This window comes from Falco biarmicus, chromosome 4 (assembly GCF_023638135.1).
Source record: "Falco biarmicus isolate bFalBia1 chromosome 4, bFalBia1.pri, whole genome shotgun sequence".
NCBI lineage: Eukaryota > Metazoa > Chordata > Aves > Falconiformes > Falconidae > Falco > Falco biarmicus.
The window spans coordinates 62,088,577-62,113,809 of NC_079291.1; the positions used below are offsets into that span (position 1 = coordinate 62,088,577).

At 72.1% G+C, this 25,233-nt stretch overlaps 1 protein-coding gene across 1 annotated transcript in view; it reads left to right on the plus strand.

Annotated features, from left to right (window-relative positions):
• LOC130147327 (SCO-spondin-like) overlaps positions 1 to 24,938 on the plus strand; it is a 30,623-nt gene extending 5,685 nt beyond the window's left edge. The window contains 68 exon segments of the mRNA XM_056334299.1: positions 40 to 220; positions 491 to 585; positions 656 to 912; positions 996 to 1,133; positions 1,219 to 1,421; positions 1,536 to 1,663; positions 1,772 to 1,881; positions 1,981 to 2,130; positions 2,481 to 2,574; positions 2,685 to 3,085; positions 3,346 to 3,576; positions 3,664 to 3,837; positions 3,977 to 4,213; positions 4,540 to 4,662; positions 4,748 to 4,839; positions 4,929 to 5,154; positions 5,906 to 6,058; positions 6,497 to 6,637; positions 6,744 to 6,926; positions 7,010 to 7,160; positions 7,251 to 7,410; positions 7,501 to 7,555; positions 7,661 to 7,747; positions 7,827 to 8,018; positions 8,119 to 8,216; positions 8,631 to 8,772; positions 8,981 to 9,080; positions 9,307 to 9,353; positions 10,508 to 10,657; positions 11,195 to 11,374; positions 11,445 to 11,567; positions 12,047 to 12,173; positions 12,252 to 12,371; positions 12,560 to 12,675; positions 13,325 to 13,507; positions 13,610 to 13,776; positions 14,169 to 14,311; positions 14,414 to 14,616; positions 15,033 to 15,074; positions 15,160 to 15,336; positions 15,680 to 15,886; positions 16,112 to 16,203; positions 16,205 to 16,282; positions 16,827 to 16,956; positions 17,119 to 17,359; positions 18,003 to 18,146; positions 18,222 to 18,268; positions 18,487 to 18,903; positions 19,098 to 19,228; positions 19,670 to 19,785; positions 19,876 to 19,922; positions 20,057 to 20,338; positions 20,432 to 20,593; positions 20,689 to 20,805; positions 21,026 to 21,164; positions 21,267 to 21,469; positions 21,915 to 22,088; positions 22,198 to 22,325; positions 22,727 to 22,866; positions 22,988 to 23,034; positions 23,106 to 23,270; positions 23,395 to 23,489; positions 23,491 to 23,604; positions 23,691 to 23,786; positions 24,327 to 24,387; positions 24,478 to 24,608; positions 24,682 to 24,832; positions 24,916 to 24,938. Of these exon segments, the coding sequence (XP_056190274.1) occupies positions 40 to 220; positions 491 to 585; positions 656 to 912; positions 996 to 1,133; positions 1,219 to 1,421; positions 1,536 to 1,663; positions 1,772 to 1,881; positions 1,981 to 2,130; positions 2,481 to 2,574; positions 2,685 to 3,085; positions 3,346 to 3,576; positions 3,664 to 3,837; positions 3,977 to 4,213; positions 4,540 to 4,662; positions 4,748 to 4,839; positions 4,929 to 5,154; positions 5,906 to 6,058; positions 6,497 to 6,637; positions 6,744 to 6,926; positions 7,010 to 7,160; positions 7,251 to 7,410; positions 7,501 to 7,555; positions 7,661 to 7,747; positions 7,827 to 8,018; positions 8,119 to 8,216; positions 8,631 to 8,772; positions 8,981 to 9,080; positions 9,307 to 9,353; positions 10,508 to 10,657; positions 11,195 to 11,374; positions 11,445 to 11,567; positions 12,047 to 12,173; positions 12,252 to 12,371; positions 12,560 to 12,675; positions 13,325 to 13,507; positions 13,610 to 13,776; positions 14,169 to 14,311; positions 14,414 to 14,616; positions 15,033 to 15,074; positions 15,160 to 15,336; positions 15,680 to 15,886; positions 16,112 to 16,203; positions 16,205 to 16,282; positions 16,827 to 16,956; positions 17,119 to 17,359; positions 18,003 to 18,146; positions 18,222 to 18,268; positions 18,487 to 18,903; positions 19,098 to 19,228; positions 19,670 to 19,785; positions 19,876 to 19,922; positions 20,057 to 20,338; positions 20,432 to 20,593; positions 20,689 to 20,805; positions 21,026 to 21,164; positions 21,267 to 21,469; positions 21,915 to 22,088; positions 22,198 to 22,325; positions 22,727 to 22,866; positions 22,988 to 23,034; positions 23,106 to 23,270; positions 23,395 to 23,489; positions 23,491 to 23,604; positions 23,691 to 23,786; positions 24,327 to 24,387; positions 24,478 to 24,608; positions 24,682 to 24,832; positions 24,916 to 24,938 (9,958 nt within the window).
• Positions 24,939 to 25,233: the final 295 nt, after the last annotated feature.

Here is a 25,233-nt window from a genome sequence, read left to right on the forward strand (position 1 = left end):
GTGCTGAGGGGCTGCCCTCACCACATCCCCTCCCTGCAGCGTCTGTGCCAGTGGGTCCTGGCGCTGTGCTGAAGCCCCCTGCCCCATGACTGCCCTCTGCCCTGGAGGGCTGGTTCACGCCCCAGGATCCTGCCTGCGCCGCTGTGACAGCTCCGAGCCCAATGGCACCTGCACCGGCATCGCTGATGGCTGCGTCTGCCCCCCTGGCACCCTCTTCCTGGTGGGTGACCCCCTCCAGGAGGGGCACTCCCAGGGGGCTGCAGAAGTTGGGGTGTCAGGAGAGCTGGGCAGGGAGGACCAGGGAGGCAGGAGGCCAGCGACTGGGGGGCGTTAGGGATGTGGAGGGCTGGCGAAGGGCACTGGGGGGGTCCCAGCCCGGGGGGTTCCGAGCCCCTCTGCTGGTGCCTGCCCAGAGCCCCCATGCCCCAGGGGGGCTGGCTGCCCCTGCTGCCCCCCAGGCCCTGCTTACCAGGGTGTCTCGCACTGGCAGGATGGGCGCTGTGTGTCCCCCGAGGAGTGTCCCTGCCACCACGGTGGGCAGCTGTACCGCCCCAACGCAACCATCATCCGGGACTGCAACACCTGGTGAGCCCCCCTCGCCCCTCCCCAGTGACACGGTGGGTGCTGCAGTGGTGCTCAGCTCTGTCCCCCACAGCGTGTGCCGGCAGCAGCATTGGCATTGCGGCCAGGAGGAGTGTGCGGGGACCTGTGTGGCCACAGGGGACCCCCACTATATCACCTTTGATGGGCGAGCCTTCTCCTTCCCGGGGGACTGCGAGTACCTGCTGGCACGCGAGACCACCGGCCTCTTCACTGTCACCGCCGAGAATGTCCCCTGTGGCACCAGCGGCGTCACCTGCACCAAGTCGGTGGTGGTGGTGACGGGCAACACTGTGGTGCACATGCTGAGGGGTGAGTGGCCAGGGGAGCACGGGGGTGGGGGATGGGGGTGTGCTGGAGGTCACCGCTGCTGATGGCTCACCCTGTGCTGGCAGGGAGGGGTGTGACGGTGAACGGGATCTCAGTCCGACCCCCCAAAGTCTACAGTGGGACCGGGCTGACTCTGGAGCGCGCCGGCCTCTTCCTCCTCCTCCTCGTCTCCCGCCTGGGGTTGGCGGTGCTCTGGGATGGAGGTGAGCCCTGCTGGGGGTGGGGGTCCAGAAGGGTCCCCAGGCCAGCTGTGCCACTGGTGCCAAGCGCTATGCCGTGCCATGCCAGGCACACGGGTGTACGTCCGGCTGGAACCACAGCACCGGGGCCGCGTGGCTGGGCTCTGTGGCAACTTCGACGGCGATACCGAGAACGATTTCACCAGCCGGCAAGGGGTGCTGGAGCCCACCGCCCCACTCTTTGGCAACTCCTGGCGCCTCAGCCTGCTCTGTCCCGAGGTCGACAGCACTGATGTGCGGCACCCCTGCACCGTACGGACAGGGACAGGGACCCAGGGTGGCTGGGGGGGGGGGGCAGTGTCAGGGGGCAGCCCCGGTGCCCGGCTGGCCAAAGGATGGCATGTGACAGTGTCACTGGCCCCCCAGGAGAGCCCCCACAGGGCGACGTGGGCCAGAAGGCGCTGCAGCATCCTCCGGCAGCGGCTCTTTGCGCCGTGCCACGACACGGTGCCATGCCAGCGCTTCTACGACTGGTGCGTCTTCGACGCCTGCGGGTAAGTGTCAGCAATGGGCAGTGGGTCCCTGCATGGGATGTGGCAGGGGGTGTCCCACCACCCCCATCCCACTGGACCTGGCGCCCACCCACCACACTGTGATGGCAGCTGCGACTCTGGGGGGGACTGCGAGTGCCTGTGCACGGCCATTGCTGCCTATGCTGAGGAGTGCGGCCGGCGTGGCGTCCACGTCCGATGGAGGAGCCAGGAGCTGTGCCGTGAGTCCCGGCCGCGGTCTGTGGGCTCCTGGCGAGGCAGGGGGTGCAGGTGGCTGTGGGGCAGGGGATCCCTGCCTGACTCAGCCCCACTGTCTCCAGCCCTGCAGTGTGACCGGGGGCTGGAGTACAGCGCCTGCGGCCCCCCCTGCCCCCCCACCTGCCGTGACCTCGGCCGGGAGCCCCCCGAGCACTGCCAGGGGCTGTCCTGCCTGGAGGGGTGCTTCTGCCCCCCGGGGAGGGTCCTGCATGGTGAGGCCTGGCAGCGGCATGGGGCTGGCATGGAACTGATGTGGGGCTGGAGTGTGACCTGGGGGGGCTGGTGTGGGGCTGCATGGTGTGGCATGGGGACAGTGTGGGGCTGGCATGGAGTGGCCTGGGGCCAGCATGGGACTGGCGTGGGGCTGGTGTAGGGCCACCCTAAACTGTGCATGCCCCCACCTGGGCATGGGGCTCTGTGCCCACCTTGCACCAAGCCCCTCCCAGCCCCCAGCTCCACGGTGCTGGGTTCCCCCCGGCTTCATGACCAGCGTGGGGTGCCAGCAGCTCAGCCTGGCTTGGCCAGGTCACTGTGTCCCAACACATCCCCTCCCTGCTGGCAGAGGGCGGCTGCATTGAGCCCACCGCGTGCCCATGTTTCTGGGATGGCTTCGCCTTCCCAGCCGGTGCCACGGTGCAGCAGGGCTGCAAGAACTGGTGAGTCTACGCCTGGCACATGGCACTGTGCCAGCACAGCCACCCAGTGCCTGTCAGGACGCCAGGCCATCAGGTGTCACTGCGGGGCTGAGCCGCTGCCGTCCCCACAGCACATGCATGGTGGGTGGGTGGCACTGCCCATCCTCACCGGAGCCGTGCCAGCCTGAGCCGCACTGTGCCGAGTGGGAGTTTGCCTGCCATGCCGACGGGCGCTGCGTGCCGGGTGCCTGGGTCTGCGATGACGAGGAGGACTGCAAGGATGGCTCGGACGAGCTGTGCGCTCCACGCTGTGCCCCACACCAGCACCGCTGCGCCAGCGGGCAGTGCCTGGCCTGGGCTGCCCGCTGCGACGGCATGCCCGACTGCCCTGACGGCTCCGATGAGGCTGGCTGCCCCCCTGCCGCCTGCGTGCCCCCCGAGTTCAGCTGTGCCAGTGGCCACTGCCTCCCCCCGCAGCGCGTCTGCGATGGGGAGTTGGACTGTGGCTTCACTGATGACTCAGACGAGGCAGGCGAGTGGCCCCATGGCTGCGCTCGGGGGTCCCGGGGAGCTGCGGGGTATTGTGAGGGTCCCAGAGAGGTGGAGTGCAGGAGTGAGCTGTGGGTGGGCTGTGCCCCAGGGCAAGAGGGTCTGAGCCTCACGGTGGGGGTCCCTGAGCCCCCATCCCTGGGGGTCCGTGCCCCACAGCAGGGGGGCTGAGCCCCACAGTGAGGGGTGTGAGCCCCCCACCCTGGGGGTCTGTAGGAGGCCCTGATGGTGCCACGGTCACAGGCTGCAGCCCGAGCTGTGAGGCGGGTGAGTTCCGCTGTGCAGTGGGCCGGTGTGTGCCCTACCCCCATCGCTGCGACGGCCACGACGACTGCGGTGACTTCAGTGACGAGCGCGGCTGCATCTGCCCCCCCGGCCACGTCCAGTGCCCTGACACCCGGTGCCTGCCCCCCTCCGCCATCTGCGACGGCCACCATGACTGCGCCAATGGCACAGATGAGGCTTTCTGCCCAGGTGAGGGGCACGGGGCTGAGCCCCCCACGCTGGGGACCCCCTGCCTGCAGCAGCATCGCCCCATGGGACTGAGTTCCGCCCCCCTAGACCGGGTGACCTGCGCCCCCGGGAAGCTGCCCTGCCCTGACAGCTCCTGCATTGGCGAGGACGCCGTGTGTGATGGCATCCGCGACTGCCGGGACGGCTGGGACGAGAGCGCGGCAGGGTGCGCGGCGGCACTGCCTGCTGCTGTGCCCACCACCCTTGCCAACGCCTCGGCAGGTAAGGGGGGCTGGTCCCAGGGGTCCCGCACAGCTTCCCCCCACCCTGCGCCAGCATGGTGCCAGGAGCGCCGGGATGGCAGCAGGTGGGCGCGAGGCACGCCAGGGACCTGCCACCCCATGGTGACCCACCACCGCAGCACCAGCGTGCGGCCCCTCCGCCTTTGCCTGCGGCAGTGGGGAGTGCGCACCGCGGGGCTGGCTCTGTGATGGCGAGGCCGACTGCCCCGACGGCAGCGATGAGCTGGGCTGCGATGGCGGCTGCGAGCCCGGCCACTTCCCCTGTGCCCATGGCACCGGCTGCGTCCCCTACAGCCACCTCTGCGACGGTGTCCCCCACTGCCATGACCACTCCGACGAGAGCCCTGACCACTGTGGTGAGCTGCAGTGGGGATCCCCGTGGTGTCCCCCTCCTTGGTGGCACCCAGCATGGTGGGAGCCCCCCCCAGTGTCCCTCCCTCCGGTGACCCTCAGCATGGTGCGGTGCTCCCGAGAGGTCCCCTTGGTGTCCCCCTCCCTGCTGACCCCCAGCATGGTGGGATGCTCCTGGGGTGTCCCCCAGTGTCTCTTTCCGTGGCAACCCCCAGTAAGGTGGGATGCTCTTGGGGGTCCCTCTGGTGTCCCCAACCCCAGTGACACCCAGCACGGTGGGACGCTCTGGGGGGTCCCTGTGCGGCATTGTGCCTGATGGTGCCTGGTGCAGGCTCCACCGCCATCCCATCGTGCCTGGGGCACTTCACCTGTGCCGACGGTGTGTGCCTCAACGCCTCGCGGGTCTGCAACGGTGCCCCCGACTGTCCCCGCGGAGAAGACGAGCTGGCCTGTGGTGAGGGGCTCCCCAGCAAGGAGAGGGGGGCTGTGGCAGGGGGCTGCGGCCACCCCACCACAGCCACCCCATGTGCCCTCTGCAGAGAGACACATCCCCGCTGGTGGAAGCAACCGGACAGGGGGTCCCTGTGTGGAATTTGCCTGCGGGGAGGGGGAGTGCCTAGCCTTCCAGCAGGTATGGGGGAGCATGGGGGACCCCTGCCTTACCCGGAGCTGCCACGAGGCCCCTCAGGTCCCCAGCTCAGCATCGCTGTGGTGCCACAGGTGTGCGATGGGGTGCCGGACTGTGGGGCCCGGGGGGGCCCCCCCCGCGACGAGCGGGATTGTGGGGTCTGGGGGCCCTGGGGGCCCTGGGGGGACTGCAGCCGCTCCTGTGGCCCTGGCCTGCAGCGGCGCATGCGGAGCTGCCACCAGCACCGGCCTGGTGTGCTGCACCGGTGTCACGGCCACGCCATGCAGGAGCAGCAGTGCTTCAGCCTTGCCTGCCCCGGTGAGCCCCGGGGGCAGGGGGCTCAGGGGGGTCTGGGGGCGGCCAAGGAAGACCAGAGGACCCTGCAGCTGGGATGCCAGGGGGGGGCTGGGGGCTCCCATGGCTGGGGTGCCAAGGGCTTTGGGGTGCCCATGGGGTGTTCCCATGGCCGGGGTGCAGGGGGGGTTCTCATGGGGCGTCCCATGGCTGGGGTGCCAGGGGAATTCGAGGGTTCCCATAGCTGAGGCTGCTAGGGGAGTTTGGGTGTCCCCATGGGGGGTCCCATGGCTGGGGTGCCAGTGGGTTGGGGGTTCCCATGGCTGGGCTGCAGGGGGAGTTTGAGGGTTCCCATGGGGGTTTCCCATGGCTGGGATGCCGGGGAGTTTGGGGGTTCCCATGGCTGAGGCTGCTGGGAGGGTTTGGGGATTCCCATGGGCATTCCCAGCACACCTCAGGGACACCACAGTGCTCCCCTAGAGCACCCTGATATCCCCCTAGACCACCCCAGTCTCCAGTGGGGCACTCCATTACCCCCTGGGGTGCCCCAGTACCCCCCTCTGAGACCTCAGTACTCCCCGGGGCACCCCAATACGCCCCTCTGGCACTGCACCACCCCCCTCTGGAACCCCCATACCCCCCTCAGGGACCCCAATATCCCCTAGAAAACCCGGATATCTCTGTAGAGCACCCCACCACCGCAGTGCTGGAGTCAGGGTGCAGGCAGGGGGTGCGGGTGGGGGCTGCCCCCCCTCACACCTCCCCCTGCCCGCAGTGGACGGTGCCTGGGGTGAGTGGGAGACATGGTCCAATTGCACGGGAGGCTGCAGTGGGGTGCGGCTGCGGCAGCGCGGCTGCCAGCCCCCCCAGAACGGCGGTCGCCACTGCACCGAGCTGCCCGGGGTGGCCCCTGCCGCCCTCGAAATGGGTGGGTGCTGGTGGGGCAAGGGGGCTGCAGGGGTCCCAGCAGGCAGGGGTCTCTGTGGCTGGGGGTCTCTGTGGGGCAGCGGGATCCCAGTGGGGCAGAGGGTCCTTGTGGGATGGTTGGGCTCCATGGGTCGGTGGTCTCCATGGGTCGGGTGGGCTCCACAAAATGGGGGTCCCAGTGGGACAGGTAGGGTCCATGGGGTGTGAGGTCCCAGTGCGAAAAATGGGCTCCATGTGTGGGTGGGTTCCATGGGGCAGGGGTGTCCCAGTGGGATGGGTGGGCTCTGTGGGTGGGTGTGTTCCATGGGTGGGTGGGCTCCATGGGGCAGGGGTTACCTGTGGGGCAGGTGGGCTCCGTGGGGTAGGGCGTCCCAGTGGGATGGGTGCATTCTCTGTGTGGGTGGGCTCCATGAGGCTGACCCTGCTCCCCCTGCTCCAGGAGCCTGCGAGCTGGGGGGCTGCTCCAACACCTCTGCCTGCGCCGGGGGACTGCGGCCCTGGCCCTGTGCCCCCTGCCCTGCATCCTGCGCCGACCTCGCCGCTGGCATCAAGTGCCGGAAGGACCAACCCTGCCACCCCGGTGAGTGGGGGGACATGGGGGGCTGCGGAGACCCTGGGAGACCCCTCATCTTGGGGCAGGCGAGGGGCCAGTCGCAGCGCACCCACCCACCCACCGGCTGTGGCAGGGTGCTGGTGCGCAGCGGGGCTGGTGCTGGACGCTGGCGGCCGGTGTGTGCGCCCACGGCAGTGCCCGTGCCAGGCTGGGGGGCTGTGGCACCGGCCGGGGCAGCTGGTGAAGGTGAACTGCCGCCTCTGCACCTGCCTGGACGGGCAACTGCGGCGCTGCCGCCAGAACCCCGACTGCACCGGTGGGTCCCAGCACGTGGCGGCACTGCGCCAGCAGGAAGGGGCGGCGGGACCCCTTGTGACCCCATGCCCCCCGTGCTGGCAGTGCACTGTGGCTGGTCAGCGTGGTCGGCGTGGGGCGAGTGCCCAGGTCCCTGCGGTGCCCAGAGTGTCCAGTGGTCCTTCCGCAGCCCCACCAACCCCAGCCGGCGCGGTGGTGGCCAGCAGTGCCGTGGCATCTACCGCAAGGCCCGCCGGTGAGATGGTGGGTGGGCAGGCGGGTGGGCTCCCTGACGACGCCCCCTCTCCTGTGACACCGCCTGTCCCCCAACACCCCCGTCCCGCAGGTGCCACACAGCACCGTGCCGGCAGTGCCAGCACCAGGGCCGGCGGCATGCACTGGGAGAGCGCTGGCGCGGGGGGCCCTGCCACGTCTGCCAGTGCTTGCCCACCCTGGCTGTCCGCTGCTCGTCGTACTGCCCACACCGCGCCACTGGCTGCCCCCCGGTGAGTGCTGCGGCATCCCATGGGGGGCACCCACCCAGCCGGTGATAGTGACGGTGGCGGTGGTGGTGATGGTGGCGGTGTCCCCCCCAGGGCCAGGTGCTGGTGGAGGGCCGTGGGGACTCCTGCTGCTTCTGCGCCCTGGCAGGTGAGTTGGGGGGAGCAGGTGCCATGGCTGAGGGGGTCCCACCGACGGTGCCCTTCTGGGGGCGGGCTACCCCAGCACCGTGGCATGGTGGCTGTCCCTCTGCAGGTGACAACGGGACAGCTGTCCCTCCCATGCTGACGACAGAGCCCCCCAGCAGCCCCCTCCTCACCTTCCCGCTGCCTTCCCTCAGTGGTAAGTGAGCCCCCTCCCTGCAGGGCTGCCGGCTGCGACAGGGTGTGCGCCCCCCAACCCTGCACCCTCCATCCTGCAGACCCCTGCTACCACCCACTCGGTGCCACCCCCCGGGAGCTGGCAGGGACCCTCGCCCGCATCACCCGGCTGCCCGGCATCTCCCCCAGCCAGGGACTGTGGGGCTGGGCCCCCGCAGATGGCACCTACCCGGCACTGCCCTCCGCACCCCCCATCCTGCAGCTGGACCTGCTGGAGCCCACCAACATCACTGGTGGGTCACCGCACTGCCTGCCAGGCTGGTTGCTAGTGGTGCCACCATGTGCCACAGTGTGCCATCGTGTGCCACCACGTGCCGTGCTGTGCCCTGGCAGGGGTGCTGGTGCAGGGGACCGGCCGTGCCGACACCTTCAGCAGCACCTTCCTGCTGCAGTTCAGCACCAACGGCACCCACTGGCACCGCTACCACCAGGTCACCACCAGCTGGCTGTGGGGCTGGGTGCTGTGGGGCCGGGGTGCCACGGGGCTGAGTGCCGTGGAGCTGTAGGTGCCATAGGGCTGGGGTGCTGTGTGGTTGGGGTGCTGTAAGTCAGAGGTGCCATGAGGCTGGGGATGCTGTGGGTCTGGATGCTGTGGGTCAGGAGTGCCATGGTGCTGGGGATGCCATGGGTGTAGGGGTGCTGTGGGTCGGGGTGCTGTGGGGCTGGGTGTCGTGGGTGTAGGGGTTTGGGGGTGCCATGGTGCTGGGTACCATGGGCCAGGGTGCTGTGGGGTGGGTGCTGTGGGGCTGGGTGCCGGTGCACCACGGGTGTGTGAGTGCCCCACTGCCCATCCCTGCCTGCACACCACTGCCTGTCCCCGTCCCCCCCCCCCCCATGCCCCCCAGCTGTTCCAGGGACCCCCGGACCCCAGCACGCCGGCGGTGTGGCTGCTGGGCCGCATGGTGCAGGCACGGCACGTCCGCCTCCTCCCCCAGGACCCCCTGCCCCGCATCGCCCTGCACGCTGAGCTGCTGGGCTGCCCCTCTGGTATGGGGACACCCCGAGTCCCCCCAAGCCCCCTCCCCCCGCCTCTGCCCCCCCACAGTGCCCGCAGCCCAGCTCAGTGCTGGTGCTGACGTGGCTGCAGTGCAGGTGTCTGTGCCACGGTGACGCCACTGTCCCCCCGTAGGGCTGGCCCCCCTGGTGACCCCCCCGGTGCCTGGGCCGTGCCCCCCACCCCACTTGGCCTGTCCAGGCTCGGGCAGCTGCCTGGCAACATCCCAGAGGTGCGATGGTGTCACCGACTGTGCCGATGGCACCGACGAGGCCGGCTGCCAGACCCCCGGCACCAGCAGGTACCAGCATCAGGATGGGGGTCTGAGGGGAGGGGGGAGGGGGGGGGGGTGCGACCCCTAATCACCGGATTTGCTTCTTCCAGCCCCGCGGCAGCCAGTGTGCTGGGACCAAGCATCCAGCCGCCATCGGTGCCACCGACCGTGGTGAGCTGAGGGGCTGGGGGGGCTGGGGGTGGCCAGGGCGGCAGCAGGTGACCCTGTCTGTGCCCTCACAGCTGTCCCCCAGGGTGGGCGCCCAGCTGGCCCCCAAACACACCGAGCCCACCCCTCCAGGTACCTGCTGTGGGGCAGGGGGGGCAGAGCCTGGGGGGCCCTGGGGGGTAGCCAGGGGGGTCCTGGGATGGGGGGACTCTGGGATGGGGATCCTGGGCTTGGGGAGCTCTGGGCTGAGAGGGGTCTGATCTGGGGGGGCTGGGGGCTGGGGGGCCTTGAGCTCGGGGGGCTCTGGGCTGGGGGGGCTGAAATGGGGGGGCTCTGGGCTGGGGACTGTGCCCCCCCAGTTCATCGGGTCTCTGCGTGCAGGCGTGGAGGCTACCAGGGAACTCTCCCACCCACCCCAACCTGTCCTGCCTCCCCCCAGGGCAGCTGGGGGCCGAGCTCCCCCCCCAGCCCCCCACTGAGGCAAAGCCCCCCCCCCCCAGCTGGACCCAGCAGTCCCACAGTACCGGGGGTCACGGAGTCGGCAGCAGCTGCCCTGGGGGGGTCTGGGCAGCCGGAGCTGAGCGGTGCCCCCCCCACTGGGATGCCAGGCACCCCGACACCCCCCAGCACCCTGCCGACTGGCACCGGCCCCCCCCGGGGGGACACCCTCCGCCCTCCCCCCATGGCTCCCGGCGCTGCCCTCCCAGGCTCTGCCGGGGGTCCCCCCGGCGACCCCCCCAGGTGAGGGGACCCCAGGTGTGGGATGTGGGGTGGGCACGGCCCCCTCGGCGGGCACAGCAGGGGCCAAGGGGGAGCAGCGCCCCGGCTCCGGGCCGTGGGGCTGGGGGCGCCGTGGGTTAGGGTGCCGTGGGGCTGGCCCTCTGGGTCCCCCTGCCCACCCCCGCGGGTCCCCTGCGGCAGCGGGCGCTGCCTGCCCCCACCCCGAGAGCCGCTGCGACGGGCGCCCCGACGGCTCCGAGGGCTCCGACGAGCGCGGCTGTGGGACGGGGCCGGGGGGGGGACCCACCCACCCTGTCCCGCTGTGTCCTGCCCCCTGCGTCCCGCAGTGCCCTGTCCCCCCATCCCGGTGTGTCCGGCCCCACCGCCCCCCGCCCCGGCCCCGCCGGCGCTTGTGTCCCTGTCTACGCTGCCCTGGAGGGGCGGGGAGCTGGGGGGCACTGGGGCTGGGGTTCTGAGGCTGGGGACCCGAGGGTAGGGGCTGGGGACCCCCGAAACGCGGGGTGCCCCCCCTCCCCCGCAGCCCTGACCCCCGCCCGCCCCCCCAGCCGAGTGCGCCCTGTCGCCCTGGGGCAGCTGGGGTCCCTGCTCGCGCTCCTGCGGGCTAGGGGTCACCCTGCGGCGGCGGGACCTGCCCGGGGGAGGCTGTGCCCGCCCCCGCCCCGACACCCGCCCCTGCTTCCTCCGCGCCTGCCCAGGTACCCGCTCCCGCTCTGCCCGGCCCCCCGCACTGGGACACCCCGGGCTGGGACATCCCGGGCTGGGACCCCCCCCTCACGGGCCAGGACCCCCACGGGCTGGGACCCCCATTAGGGGTTGGGACCCTTGTGCCTGGGCTGGGACCCCAATTACGAGCCAGGACCCCCCCCAGGCTGGGACGCCTCTCGCAAGCCGGGACCCCCATCACGGGCTGAGACCCGCCCTGGGCTGGGACCCCCCACCCCGGTGTTGGGACCCCCACTGTGGGCCAGGACGCCCATTATGTGTTGGGACTGCCATCATGGGCCGGGCCCCCTGTTATGGGTTGGGACCCCCATCACAGGCCGGGACCCCCATCCCTGGGCTGGGCCCCCCAACCACAAGCCAGGACCCCCCTGGGCTGGGACCCCCGCACCATCCCCAGGCTGGCTGAGGGGTCCCTGACTGCGGGGTGTTGGGGGGGGGCCATGCCCGCGGTGAGGGGCAGGAGGGTGCAGGGTGTGCCTGCCCCCCGCTGTCCCCCCGCCTCCCCCCAGTGCCCGGCGGGTGGGCGGCCTGGGAGCCCTGGTCCCCCTGCGACGCCGCGTGCGGCGGTGGTGTGCGGAGCCGGGCGCGGAGCTGCAGCGACCCCCCCGCCAAGAACGGGGGACAGCCGTGCCCCGGGGGGGCCCTCCAGACACAGCCCTGCAACCTGCACCCCTGCGGGGACCCCCCAGGTACCGGGGGGCGGGGGGGCCGGGGGGCCGAGGGGAGCCCCACAGTGCTGAGGTCCCTGCTGCCCCCCAGCCTGCAGCCCCCAGATGGTGTTTGTGCCGGCGGGGGGGTGCGAGGCGGGGCGAGTGCCCCCCTGCCCCCAGACCTGCGGGGACCTGAGCGGCAACGGCACCTGCCCGAGCCCCTGCCAGCACGGTGCGGGGGGCACGGGGGGCGGGGGGCACGGGGGGCACAGCAGGGGCTTTGGGGACACAGTGCGGGGCTTGGGGCACAACGGGGTGCTGGGGGAGGTTGGGTACACAAGGGGGGTGTCACTGGTACGGCAGGGGCAGGGGGGTCCATGGGACTGAGGCACGGTGGGTGGGGGGCCCAGGGGTCACAGGGGGCTGGGGGGCACGGGGAGCTCCCGGGGGTCCCCGCAGGGGCTGAGGCATGGGTCAGGGGCTGGGGTCCCGCGGGTGTCCCGGGGGTCCCCGCGGGGGCTGAGGCGCGGGGGGCTCTGGGGGGTCTCGGAGGTCTCGCGGGGGCTGAGGCGCGGGGGGGTCCCGTGGCAGGGGCTGAGGCGCGGGGGGGTCCCGCGGGGTCTCGGGAGTCCCGCGGGAGCTGAGGCGTGGGGCAGGAGCTGAGGAGCAGGGGGGTCCCGGGGGTCCCGCGGGGGCTGAGGCGCGGGGCAGGCTGCCGGTGCCCCCCCGGGCTGTACCTGCAGGACGGCGGCTGCGTGGGCGCCCACGATTGCCGGTGCCTCCTGCCGCGGGAGCAGCGGCTGCCCGGGGAGCGCTTCCAGCGGGGCTGCCGCCGGTGGTGAGACCCCCCCCGACCCCGTCCCCCGACCCCCGGGGGCCCGGCCGCCCCGCTGCTGAGCCCCCCCGCTCCCCCCAGCGTCTGTCGCGACGGGGCGGTGACATGCGAGAACGTGACGTGCGCCGTGGACTGCGGCTGGTCCTCGTGGTCGCCCTGGAGCCGCTGCGGCTGCGGCGTGGGGCTGCAGGAGAGGTTCAGGTAGGGCCGGGGGTTGCCCCACGGGCGTCCTGCCCCACGGCGGGGTGTCCTGCCCCATGGCAGGGGTGTCCTGCCCCAGCGGGATGGCCCTGACCCAGCGGGATGCGGGTCCTGCATCACGGGGGGACCTGCCCCACACGGGTCCTCCCTCACGGGGGTCCTGCCCCACGGACGGTGCTTTCCTGCAGGTCACCCACCAACCCCCCAGCAGCGGCCGGTGGAGCCCCCTGTGCCGGGGAGCCCCGGGAGGTGCGGGAGTGCCAGGAGCCCTGCAGCACTGGTGTGGGCACCGGCCGGGCACCAGGTGGGCACTGGGACCCCCACACTGGGGGGGCCACTGGGACGGGCACCAGCGCAGGCACCAGCACCTCCACACCAGGATCTCCACACCGGGACCCCCCACCTGGCACCGCCAGGGACACTGGGGCCCAGTAGAGCGGGGACACTGGCGCTGGGTGGGGGTCCTGGGGTGCTGGGGGGGTCCATGCCCTGGCATGGGGGTTCCTGCGGTGGGGATCCCTGCACTGGGGGTCCCTGCAGGGCAGTGCCACCTGGGTATGGCACGGTGCCATGTGGAGCAGGGAGGTGACATAGGTGCCACACGGTGCCATGTGCCAGCAGGCTGTGCCTCCAGCTGCCATGCTGCGCAGTGCTGTGTGGCAGTGTCACACAGTGCCATGCGGTGTGGGGTGCCATGCAGTGTCACACCATGCCATGCGGTGTGGGGTGCCATGCAGTGCTACGTGGTGCCATGTGGCAACAAGCAGTGCTACTGTGCTGTGCAGCATGGTGTGGCACAGTGTGGTGCATGCTGTGCCATGCCATGCTGTGCCAGGTGATGCAGTGGGGCTGAGCGGACCCCTGGCCCCTTCCCCAAGGCCATGAGTGCCAGGGCTGGTGTTGGCACCGATGCTGCCCCCGGTGCCACCCGGCTCTGCCTCCCGTGTCCGCAGAGGTGCCGTGGGGCACGGGAGCCCCGTGGGGTGAGGGGTCCCTGTGGGGCACCTGGTCGCCGTGGGGGCCCTGCAGCGTGTCCTGTGGCGGTGGCGAGCGGCTGCGGCGGCGGCAGTGCCAGCGCCCAGCGTGCCCGGGGTTCGGCCTGCAGAGCCAGCTCTGCAACACCCACGTGTGCCGCGGTGAGTGTGCCCTGCCCCATGGCACTGCCCCACGGCACTGTCCATACCCCTGCCCCATGGCCTGTGGGTGCAGCGTGGTGCTGAGTCCCGGTGCTGGTGCAGAGGCAGGCTGCCCGGCAGGGCGGCTGTACCGCGAGTGCCAGCAGGGCGAGGGTTGCCCCTACAGCTGCGCTCATCTGGCCGGCCAGGTGGGCTGCGCCGGGGGGGCCTGCCAGGAGGGGTGCCACTGCCCCCCCGGCACCTACCTGCACCGTGGCACCTGCCTCGCGGTGAGCCCCGGCACCCCAAGGTGCCATGTCCCCCTCAACCCTTCCCTGTGGGACAGCCTTGGGGGCTGGGCCCTGCTGGGGGGGGTACGGCGGGGGAGGTCCTGGGGTGGTGGGTGCTACCTGGGGGTCATGGATGCTACCTGGTGGGAGGGGGAATCCCAGGGCTGGGGGGGCTCCTGAAGTTCATGGGTGCTGCCTGGGTTGGTGGATGGGTGCTCCCTGGGGAGACTGGGTGCCCCCCAGGACCATGGGTACCCCGCAGGGTGGTGGGTGCCCCCCAGGGTGGTGGGTGCCCTCTGGCCATGGGTTCTCCTGGGGTGGTGGGTGCTCCCTGGGGTGGTAGGTGCACCTGGACATGGGTGTCCCTGGACATGGGTGCCCGGGGTGTGCAGGAGTGCCCCTGCGAGCTGCCAGCGGAGCTGCTGGAGGAGCTGCGCAACGGCTCGGCCCCCACCACAGGCCCCCCCGGACCCCTCCTCACCCCAGGCCAGGAGCTGCCCTCAGGGGCCACCCTGCTCATGGCCTGCAGCAACTGGTGAGTGCAGCACCCACACCGGCACCCAGCCCCCTGCCCCAGCACCCAGTCCCCTGTCCCGGCACCCAGACCCCCCCCCGACCTGACGGCTGCCGCCCACAGCACGTGCCAGCGGGGGCGGCTGCGGTGCAAGGCCATGCCAGGCTGCCGGCGGGCCTGGGGCTTCGGGCCCTGGGGGCCCTGGGGGCCCTGCTCGCCCTCCTGCGGGGGGCTGGGGGTGGCCACACGCCAGCGCAGCTGCACCAGCCCCGACTGCGAGGGACCCCGCACCGACAGCCAGTACTGCCGCAGCCCCCCCTGCCCCGGTGGGTGCCCGACCCTCCGCCGGGGGTCCCAGCCCCTCATAGTGCTGAGGGTCCCAGTCTCTGCCGGGGGTCCCAGCCCCATGCCCATGTCATCCCGCGGGTCCCAGACCCTCTGACAGGGGTCCCAGCCCCATGTCATGCCGTGGGTCACAGCCCCTGCGTTGGGGGTCCTAGCCCCTCCACTGTGGGTCACAGCCCCCTCCCCATGACATGCCACGGGTCCCAGCCCCTCCGCCGGGGGTCCCAGCCCCATGCCCATGTCATGTCGCGGGTCCCAGCCCCTCTGCCGGGGGTCCCAGCCCCCTTCCCATCCCCCTCACTCCATGGGGCTGGGGGTCCCACCACCCCAGCCCGGCGGGGCCAGATGCCCCCAGGCATGGGGGTCGGGGGGTGTCACATTTGATTTCCCCCTGCAGCGGTGACTGTCCCCGTGCCGGAGCCCACCCCCACGGCCCCAGGTGAGGGCTGCGTCTCAGGACCCCCGCCCCAGGGGGCTCCGGCACACGGGGGTCTCGCTGACTGGGAGCCTTTGCCCCATGCCAGGCGCCGAGGAGGAGGAGGGGGGCTTTGGCCCCTGGTCGCCCTGGACCCCCTGCTCCGGAACCTGCACCCGCCCTGAGGCGCCGGCCACCAAGAGCCGCAGCCGGGCCTGCGGGAGGGCGGGGGGCTGCAGGGGGGCCAGCGTCCAGCAGCTGGCCTGCAACCTGCCCCACTGTGCCGGTGGGCTGGGGGCCTGCCCCCCTGCACGGGAAGGGGGGCTGCTCCACTGCGCGGGGGGGCGCCGGGGGGGTCCCGCTTCACTGGGAAGGGTGCTATGGGGAGGGGTGTCCTGCCCCACTGTGCAGGTGGGCTTGAGGGGGTCCCTGCCTCACTGTGCAGGTGGGCTATAGGGCGGGGGTCCCCACCTCACTGCGGGATAGGCTATGAGGGCGATCCCTGCCCCACTGCACAGGGAGCCTATGGGGGGGGGTGTCCCTGCCCTACTGGGGGTCCCTGCCCCACTGCACGGGTGAGCTGTGGGAGGGGTCCCTGCCCCACTGCTGACACCGGGGGTTCCCTGCAGCCCCCCAATGCCGGGACGAGACCTGTGCCAGCCGGGACTGCCAGTGGATGCCGTGGGGGCCATGGGGGGGCTGCTCCCGCAGCTGCGGGGGGGGGCTGCAGCTCCGGCTCCGCGCGTACAGCCCCCCCGGGCCGGGGGGCCGCTGGTGCCCTGTCATGCTCAGCGCCAACGCCCAGCGCCGCGCCTGTGGGCTGCGTCCATGCACAGGTGCGGGGGGCTGGGGGGGGGGGGCTGGTTTTGGGGTGGGGGGGACTGTGGGATCTGGGAGGCTGGTTGGGGTCTGGATGGCCTAAGTGAGGGGCTGGGGGGCTGTGTGGGGGAGTCGGGGGCTGGAGGGGGGTTCTGGGGGGCTGTTTGGGGTCTGGGGGGTGATTGGGGGTCCAGGGGTCCAGGCAGTCCCCTCCTGTGTGACTTCTCCCCCCCGGCTGGCAGTGGACGGCGACTGGTCGCCCTGGGGCCCCTGGTCGCGCTGTGACCGGAGCTGCGGGGGAGGCCGCTCCATCCGCAGCCGCTCCTGCACCCGCCCCCCCCCCCAAAAATGGGGGGCAGCCCTGCCCCGGCGAGCGGCACCACCTGCGCCTCTGCAACCCGCAGCCCTGCGGTGCGGCTCGGGGCCTGGCGGGGGCTGGGGGCGGCACGGGGGCTCAGGGGTCTTGGGAGGCTGTTGGGCACAGGGGGGACACAGGGGGCTCAGGGGACTCAGGGAGCACAGGGGGACTGGGGGGGCTCAGGGGCCTTGGAGAGCTCCGGGAGCTTGGGGGACTCACTGGACTGGGCAGGCTGGGGGCACAGGGGGCTCGGGGGACACAGAGGGCTTGGGGGGGCTGGGGGGCTTGGGGTGCTCAGGGGGGCAGAGGGGGTCAGGGGGGACTTGTGGGGCACAGGGGGCTTGGGGGACACAGAGGGCTTGGGGTGCTCAGGGGGGCAGAGGGGGTCAGGGGGGACTTGTGAGGCACGGGGGGCTCGGGGGACACAGAGGGCTTGGGGGGGCTGGGGGGCTTGGGGTGCTCAGGGGGGCAGAGGGGGTCGGGGGGGACTTGTGGGGCACAGGGGGCATGGGGGACTCGGGGGGCTGGGGTAGGGGCACGCGTGGCACAGGGGGCTGGATGGGCTGTGGGCCGTGGCGTGGCGTGACAGGCGCGCGCAGGGGGGGGGCTGCCCTCCTGGTATGGCACGGGTGGGCTGCGCCAGCCGCTGCCCGCGGAGCTGCCGGGACCTGCAGGAGGGGCTGCGCTGCGGGGCCGAGCGCTGCCAGCCCGGCTGCCGCTGCCCCGACGGTGCGTCCGCCCACCGGGACCCCTCGCCCCGCCCCGGGACCCCCCGGCTCCCCCGGCCCCGGGGCTGGCAGGGCTCTGCGGCGGGGGATCCCCGCCCACCCCGTGCCCCGAGGGGGGGTCCCGGCCCCCCGCCGCCCCTGACCCCCCGCCCCCCCCCCGTAGGCACGCTGGAGCAGGATGGGGGCTGCGTGCCCCCTGCCCACTGCGAGTGCACGGACGCGGCAGGACACGCGTGGGAGCCGGGCAGCCAGCACCGCCGCGGCTGCCAGAGCTGCCTCTGCGCCGGGGGGCGTCTGCGCTGCGCCCCCCCCAGCTGCCCGTCCCCTCCCTGCACCTGGGGCCCCTGGGGCCGCTGGGCCCCCTGCAGTGTCACCTGTGGGCACGGCCAGCAGGCCCGCCTCAGGTGGCACCGCCTGGGGGCACGGGGGGCACGGGGGTGCTCGGCAGTCGAGGGGGGGACACATGGCACCTGCAAGGGGACATGGCACTCGGGGGGGATATGGGACCTGGGGGGACATGGGACCTGGGGGGACATGGTACCCACGTGGGGGACGTGGGACCCCAGGGGGGATATGACACCTGGGGGGGGGGACGACACGGCACTCAGGAAGGACAATGGGACCCAGGGAGCCACAGCACTAGGGGAGGGTATGGGATCCAGGGGGACACAGCGCCCAGGGGGACATGGGATCCGGGGGGCATGTGGCATCCAGGGGGACACACCCAGGACCTGGAGGGGACCTGGGACTTGGCGGGGGGACATTGCATTTCATGGGAACATGGGACCTGGGAGAACACAGCACCCGGGGGGGACAGGGCACCCAGGGCGCCCAGTGGGGTCATGACACCCAGGGGGAGACATGGCACACAGGGCATTTGTGTGTGTGTGTGTCATGGTACCTGGTGGGACAGAGCACATGGAGGGGGACACACAGCACCTGGGGGGCACATGGGACCGGGGGTGGGGGGGACATGGCACCCAGGGCACCTGGGGGTGGGCAGCAGGGTGGGAGCTGGTGTGACCCCAGCACTCCATGTTCCCCCAGGACCCCTGTGGGGGACGACGAGTGTGGGGGGCCGCAGGAGCAGAGCCGGGACTGCGCACTAGGGCCCTGCCCCCCGCTCTGCTTGGAGGGGGGCACCGAGCGCAGCCTGGGGGACACCTGGCCACAGGGTCACTGCCAGCAATGGTCAGTGCTGGGGCACGGGGGGGCTGGGGTGAGCTGCCCCCCCTGACCCATCCACCCTGTCCTGTGTTCCCTCAGCACCTGCACCCCCGAGGGCACCCAATGCCAGGACATCCCCTGTGCCGGTGAGTGCCCCCCACGCCCCCTGCCGCGAAGGGGAGTGGTCAGGGGCATCACCGGCATCCCCAAGGGGTGCTGGGACGGTGCGACCCCCCCCCAAACCCTGCGTGGCTGGTGCAACCCCCAGACCTTCCAGGAGGGCGCGGGACAGGACAGGGGTCCTGGTGGGACAAGGGGACCTGGGGCGCCGCATCCCCTTGTAACACGGCATATGTCCCCCCAGAGCCGGGGGATTGCGTGTGGGGTGCCTGGAGCCCCTGCTCCCGCTCCTGCGGCACTGGCCTGGCCACCCGGGAGGCCACCTGCCCCTGCCCCACCACCGGCGCCGCCTGCCACCGTGGCCGTGACCATGACCTCGGCCATGACCTTGGCACACGCCGTGAGGTGCAGGCCTGCTACCTGCGCCCCTGCCCAGGTGGGCTGCCGGGGTGGCCAGGGGAAGGTCCCAGTAGGGTCCCTGGCCACCGTCACCCCATGCCCTGCTTGCCTGCAGCTGCCTGTCCCTGGAGCCCCTGGGGCCCCTGGAGCCCCTGCACCTGCCAGGACCCCCGGCAGCACCGGCACCGGCACCGGCTGGGCCCCGCTGGCTGTGCTGGCCTGGACGGGCAGAGCCGGGACTGCGACACCTCGGGGTGCTCAGGTGAGTGGTGGGGCTGCCTGCGCCCCCTGCCCGCACCCCTGCCTGTGCCCCCTGCCCATACTCCTGCCTGCCCTTCCTGGCTCCCTGCCTGTGCCCCCTGCCCATCCTGTGTGCTGCCTGCCCTGCCCCTGCCTGTCCCGGGGGGTGCGGGGGTGCCCTGCCTAGGGGCTCCCGCGTGACCCCTCCCACCGCAGAGGCCAGCTGTGCCCCCCCCTTTGAGTTCCGGCCCTGTGGCCCCCCCTGCGACCAGCTCTGCTCCAGCTACCAGCGGCCCGAGCGCTGCCCGCAGCAGCCCCCCTGCCTGCCCGGCTGTGCCTGCCCACAGGTACGGGGAGGGGGGGGGTTGGGGATGGGGGGGGTGGGGATGGGAGCGGGGAGGGATGGGCATGGGGATGGGATGGAGTGGGGTGGGGTGGGATGGGGTGGGATGGGATTGAGATGAGGTGGGGACGAGATGGGGATGGGATGGGACAGGATGCGGTGGGGACAGGAACAGATGGGGTGGAGATGGGACCAGATGGAGTAGGGATGGGACGGGATGGGGATGGGGGTGGGATGGGAGAGGATGGGGTGGGGATGGGATGGATGAGCTGGGGCACAGCCCCACAGGATCGGGGGCCAGGAGAGCCTCTTCCCCGCATGGCCATGGCCAGGGTCAGGTGCTGATGCCCAACTGCTGCTGAAGAGGCAGGAGGGGTGGGGGTTGGGCTGTGGGGAGCAGATCTGCCCCCCTCACCCCCCCCCGCCATGGCCCCTATCCTGGCAGGGGCTGATGGAGCAGTCTGGGGGCTGCTTCCCCCCCACCCATTGCGGCTGCCTGCACCCCAGCAGCCCCCAGACCCTGGCTGCTGGTGACACTGTGCTGCTGGGCTGCAAGGAGTGGTGAGTGGGGTGGGGGGGCACTGGGGGGCAGCCCCTCATGTGGGTGGCTGGGGGGCTGCGCCATGGCTCACCCACTGTTCTTCCCCACAGCATGTGCCAGAACGGGACCCTGCAGTGCAGCAGCGAGGGCTGCCAGGGTAAGTGCGGCCCCCTGGGCCCTCAGCCCCTTCCCCCTGCTTGGGGACTCCCTGTATCCTCCCTGGGTGGGTGCGCTACCTGCCCCACACATGGGGGGTCCCGAGGGGTTCCCAGCGGCTCTGTGTCCCCCCAGGGCTGCTACCGCTGAGCCCCTGGTCGGAGTGGGCGCCCTGCGGCCCCTGCCTGCCCCTGACCACGCTCGACCCCCGTGCCCTCGCCCAGCTGCTGGCCCAGCCGGTGCAGCAGTGGCTGGCGGAGGGGACACCGGCGAGGGTCTCGGCCCTGGCTGCTGTGCAGCATCGGTACCGAGCCTGCCTGGACCCCCAGACCGGGCTGCCCTGGGGTGGTGACGGGGCCACCTGCTCAGCTGAGCTGCGGCAGGAGCGGCTCTGCCCGGACCCCCACATCTGCCAAGGTACTGGGGGGCTGCGGCGGGCTGCGGGTGCTGTGCAGTGCCATGCTGTGCCAGAGGTGTCCCCACGGGGTTGGTGCCGGCTGTGTCCCGCAGACCTCTGCCTCTGGAGCCCCTGGGGGCCCTGGGGGCCCTGCTGGGACCCCTGCAGTGGGGGCTACCGCCTGCGCCAGCGCCAGCCCCAGCACCCGGAGGGTGGTCAGCGGTGCCGCGGTGCCCGCACCCAGAGCGAGAGCTGCAACACCACCGTGTGCCCAGGTAACCCCCAGCGCCCTGGGACCCCCGTGTGGCAGGTGAGGGTCGAGGTGAGCGCTGTACCCCCGCTGCACCCCAACACCTGGCCGTGTGCCCAGGGGAGGTGTGCGAGAAGCAGGCACGGGTCTTTGCCGCACCCTGCGCCAACGGCTGCCCCCGCGCCTGCGCTGACCTCTGGCCCCATGTCGAGTGTCTGCAGGGCCCCTGCGAGCCGGGTACGTTCCCCCCCCGGCCCCCTGCAGCCCCATAGCACCGCGCCCCGTCCCACAGGGCGGCCGCCAGAGCCCCCTGCCTCACAGCACTGGCTGCACCAGGTGCACTGGTGCACCCACCCCTTGCTCCATCTGTCCCCACGACGGGGTCCCCCAGTCCCGCAGGGGGCTCGGGGCCACCCACAGCATCCATGGGTGCAGCCCCACTGCTCTCTGCCCCCAGGGTGCCGGTGCCCCCCGGGGCAGCTGCTGCAGGACGGGGCGTGCGTGCCCATCACCGAGTGCCGCTGCGGGCTGCCCGGCACCAACAGCAGCCGGGAGCTGCAGCCGGGGCAGGCAGCTGCGCTGGAGTGCCACAGCTGGTGGGTGCCGCGGTGGGGGGCGTGGTGGCAGGGTGGGCACAGCTGTGCCGCCTGGCAGAGTCCCCGGGCAGGATGCTCATGCCGGCGTGGCTCCCGATGCAGCAAGTGCCAGAACGGGACTCTCACCTGCCCGGCTGCGGCGTGTCCCTCCTATGGGCCTTGGTCCCTGTGGAGCCCCTGCTCCCGCAGCTGTGGCGGCGGCAACAGCTCCCGGCACCGTGACTGCCAGGAGAGCGCCGGAGGGGTGCCCTGCAGTGCTGAGGGCACAGAGGAGATGGTCAAGTGCAACCCACAGCCCTGCCCTGGTGAGTACCACCATGGTGGGCTGGGTGATGGGATGGTGGGATGGTGGGATGGATGGTGGGATGGCAGGATGGTGTGACAATGGAACAGTGGGATGGATGGTGGGATGGTGGGACAGTGGGATGGTGAGATGGACAGTAGGACAGTAAGGCAGTGGGATGGATGGTGGGACAGCGGGATGGTGCGACAGCGGGACAGTGTGATGGCAGGATGGTGGGATGGATGGCGGGACAGTGGGATGGTGGGATGGCAGCATTAATGGTAGGATGGTGGCACAGTGGGACAATGGAATGGATAGTGGGACAGGAGGACAGCGTGACAGCAGGATAGTGGGACAGCGGGATAGCAGGATGGGTGCTGGAGAGGGTAAGGATTGATAGCAGGATAGTGGGACAGTGGGATGGTGGGATGGCAGGGGCCGGTGCTGAGCCCCTGCTCCCCCTGCAGCAGGTTGCCAGCTGAGCCCCTGGTCCTCGTGGAGCCCCTGCAGCGCCAGCTGTGGCGGGGGCACCTCTGAGCGGCACCGGGAGCTGCTGCCGGGCCCAGGGGGCCAGGACGAACCGTGCCCCCTCCTGCCGCTGCTGCTGCACCGCATCTGCAACCCCCGCAACTGCTCGCCGGGTATGGGGGGGGCCAGCCTCTGGGGGGCTGCGGCTTTGCCAGTTGGGCCACGGGTGTTGGGCCGGGGTGGGGGGCTCCTGGCTGCAGCTGCCACCTCCTCACCCTGCAGAGTGCCCCGGTGGGCAGGTGTACGGGGACTGCGCCAATGCCTGCCCCCGCACCTGCACCCACCTGCGCCCAGGGACGAGGTGCTTGCCGGAGAGCTGCCAGCCTGGCTGCGCCTGCCCGCCCGGACAGGTCCAGCTGCATCCCCAGAGCCCTCCCCGCAGCCCCTGGGGACCCCTGCCATCATGAGGACCCCCTGCCACCCCAGGGACCACCCTGCCATCCACCTCTCCAGGGACCCACCCACCACCTTGGGAACCACCCTGCCACCCACCTTCCCATGGCCACCGTGCCACCCCAGGGACACCCCTGCCACAAACCTCCCCATGTCCCACCTGCCATATACCTCCCTGGGGACCCACCACCACCCTGGGAACCCCCTGCCACCCACCACCCAGAGACCCTCCTGCCACCCACTTGCCTGCTCCTCACCTCCTACCCAGAACCCCTCTAGGCTGGGGGTCCTGGGGGGCTGGGATGGCTCAGCCCAGGCTTGGGTCAGGGGCGTCGGGTCACTGCTGGGTGTCGCGCAGGTGCTGCAGGATGGGGCCTGTGTCCCCCCCGAGCAGTGCCGCTGCCAGCTGCCCCCCACCCTGCCCGGGGCCCACAACCTCTCGCAGGTGCAGGAGGAGCATGTGCCGGGCAGCCGCATCCAGCATGGCTGCAGCAGCTGGTGGGTGCTGCGGCCCCTGGCATCGCCCCCCCGGCATCGTCCCATGGCTGCCTCATCCCTGGAGCGGCCGAGCCGGAGTCCGGGGGCTCAGCGAGTGCTGATCCCCTTGTTCTGTCTGCAGCGTCTGCATTCGTGGTGCCTTCAACTGCTCCCAGGAGGACTGTGATGGTGAGACCCCCATCCCTGTCCCTGTGCTGCAGCCCCCATGCCGCAGTCCCCACATCTCACCCCCTCTGCAGCGGACTGCCTGTGGTCCCCGTGGTCCCCCTGGTCCCCCTGCTCGGTGACATGCGGGACAGGCGAGCGGGTCTCCCGCCGGCACCTGCTCCGGCAGCACCTGTACGAGGGGGCAGAGTGCCTGGGGCCCCCCACCCGCCGGACCCCCTGCAGCCTCCCTGCCTGCCGTGAGTCTGCCACACCGTGCCTTGACCCTGGGCAGGAGGCGTCAGGGGGCCGCGGGGTGCCGGGGCTGCGGTGCCTGCGCCGGGGGTGTCAAGGCACTGGTGCCATGCGCTGTGCCATGTGCAGCCTGCCCGGTGGGTGAGCGCTGGCAGGGCCCCCATGAGCCGGCCGGCTGCCAGTGGAGCTGCCAGGAGCTCTCCAGCGACCCCCCCAGCAACTGCAGTGACCCCCCCCACCCCCGGCTGCGCTTGCCAGCCTGGCCGCTACCGCAACAGCACTGGGCACTGTGTGCTGGCCGCCCACTGCGAGTGCTGGCACCGCGGGCAGCTCCGCCAGGTGAGCACTGCAGGGGGGCTGGCTTGGGGGTGCCCCGCTGCACCTTCTGGTGAGGCTGAGGCCCGTCCGTCTGTGCCCCCCCCCAGGCTGGCAGCGAGTGGCAGGAGGGGTGCGAGACCTGCCGCTGCCTCGATGGGCAGGTGGCCTGTGCCGCCCGCTGCCCCCCCCTCATTTGCCCTGAGGTGTGGGGCAGGCGGGGGGAGGGGGCCCGCGTGGGGAGGGGGCATGAATAGGGAGGGGAAATGTGTGGGAAGGGGTATGTGTGGGGAGGGGGCATGTATGGGGAGCATGCATAGGGACGGGGCACACGTCGGGAGAGGGCATTTGGGGAGTGGGGAGGGGGCATGTGTGGGGAGAAGGCATGAGTGGGGAGGGAGCATGTGGGGGGGGCACGTGAGGAGGGGGCATATATGGGAACAGAGCACTGGGGGGGAGGCATGCATGGGAAGGGAGCACCTGTGGGGAAGGGGCACGCATGGGGCTGGGGTTCATGTGGCACTGGGGCACGTGTGGGGAGAAGACACGTGGGGGGTCACGTGTGAGGAGGGGTCGTGTGTGGGGAGGAGACACCTGTGGGGGGGGACACCCGTGGGGAGAGGACACCTGTGGGGGGTCACGCGTGGGGAGGGGACACTCGTGGGGAGGGGTCACCTGCAGAGGTCGCGCATGGGGAGGGGACACCCGTGGGGGGGTCAGGAGCGGGGCTGAGGCGGGGTCCGCAGGGCGCGGTGAAGGTGCGGGACCCGGGAGGCTGCTGCCCCGTGTGCCGGGAGGAGTGGCCCGGTAAGTCCCCGCGGGGCCGCGCTGCGAGTGGGGGGGCCGCGCGCGGGGCACGGCCGCCGCCAGCATCCCGGCCGTGCCCCGCCCCCGCAGAGGACCCCCCCTCCTCCTGTCGCCGCTTCACCGAGCGCCGCACGATCGCGGCGGGACCCTGCGCGCTGCCCGGTGTCGAGGTCGCCTATTGCGCCGGACGCTGCCGCTCCCGCACCGCCGTCACCGCCGAGGTCAGCGGGGGGGGCAGGAGCTGGGGTGGGTTCCCGGTGCCGCCCCCCCACCGCAGCTGCCCGCCCCCCGCAGGAGCCGTACCTGCAGAGCGTCTGCGAGTGCTGCAGCTACCGGCTGGACGCCGGCAGCCCGGTGCGCGTCCTGCAGCTGCCGTGCCCCGCCGGGCCCCCCCGCGCCGTGCTGCTGCCGCTCATCCGGGCCTGCCACTGCGGCCGCTGCCAGGGTGAGTGGGGGGGGGGGGGCGGGGCTCCAGCACCCCCGCGGGGTGCGGCATCCCGAGCCCGCCCGAACCCCTCTCTCCCTCAGGCGGGGATTTCTCCCGGCGCTGAGGACCCCCCGGGATGTGCCCCCCCGGGACGCGCCGGTGCGCCGCGTCCCGCCCGCCCGGCAGCGAACCTGCGGGAACGGCCCCACACCTGGCACCCGGCGGGGGGGGCGGGGGGCTCGGGTGGGGACTGGGGGATACTGGGAGGGTGACCGGGGGGACTGGGAAAAGCTTGGGGGAGGTGACCGGAGGGGGAGACTGGGGCAACTGGGAAGGGCTCCGGGAGTGACTGGAGGGACTGGAAAGGGTTCAGGGAAGAACTGGGGGGCACTGGGAGGGGGACTGGGAAAAGCTTGGGG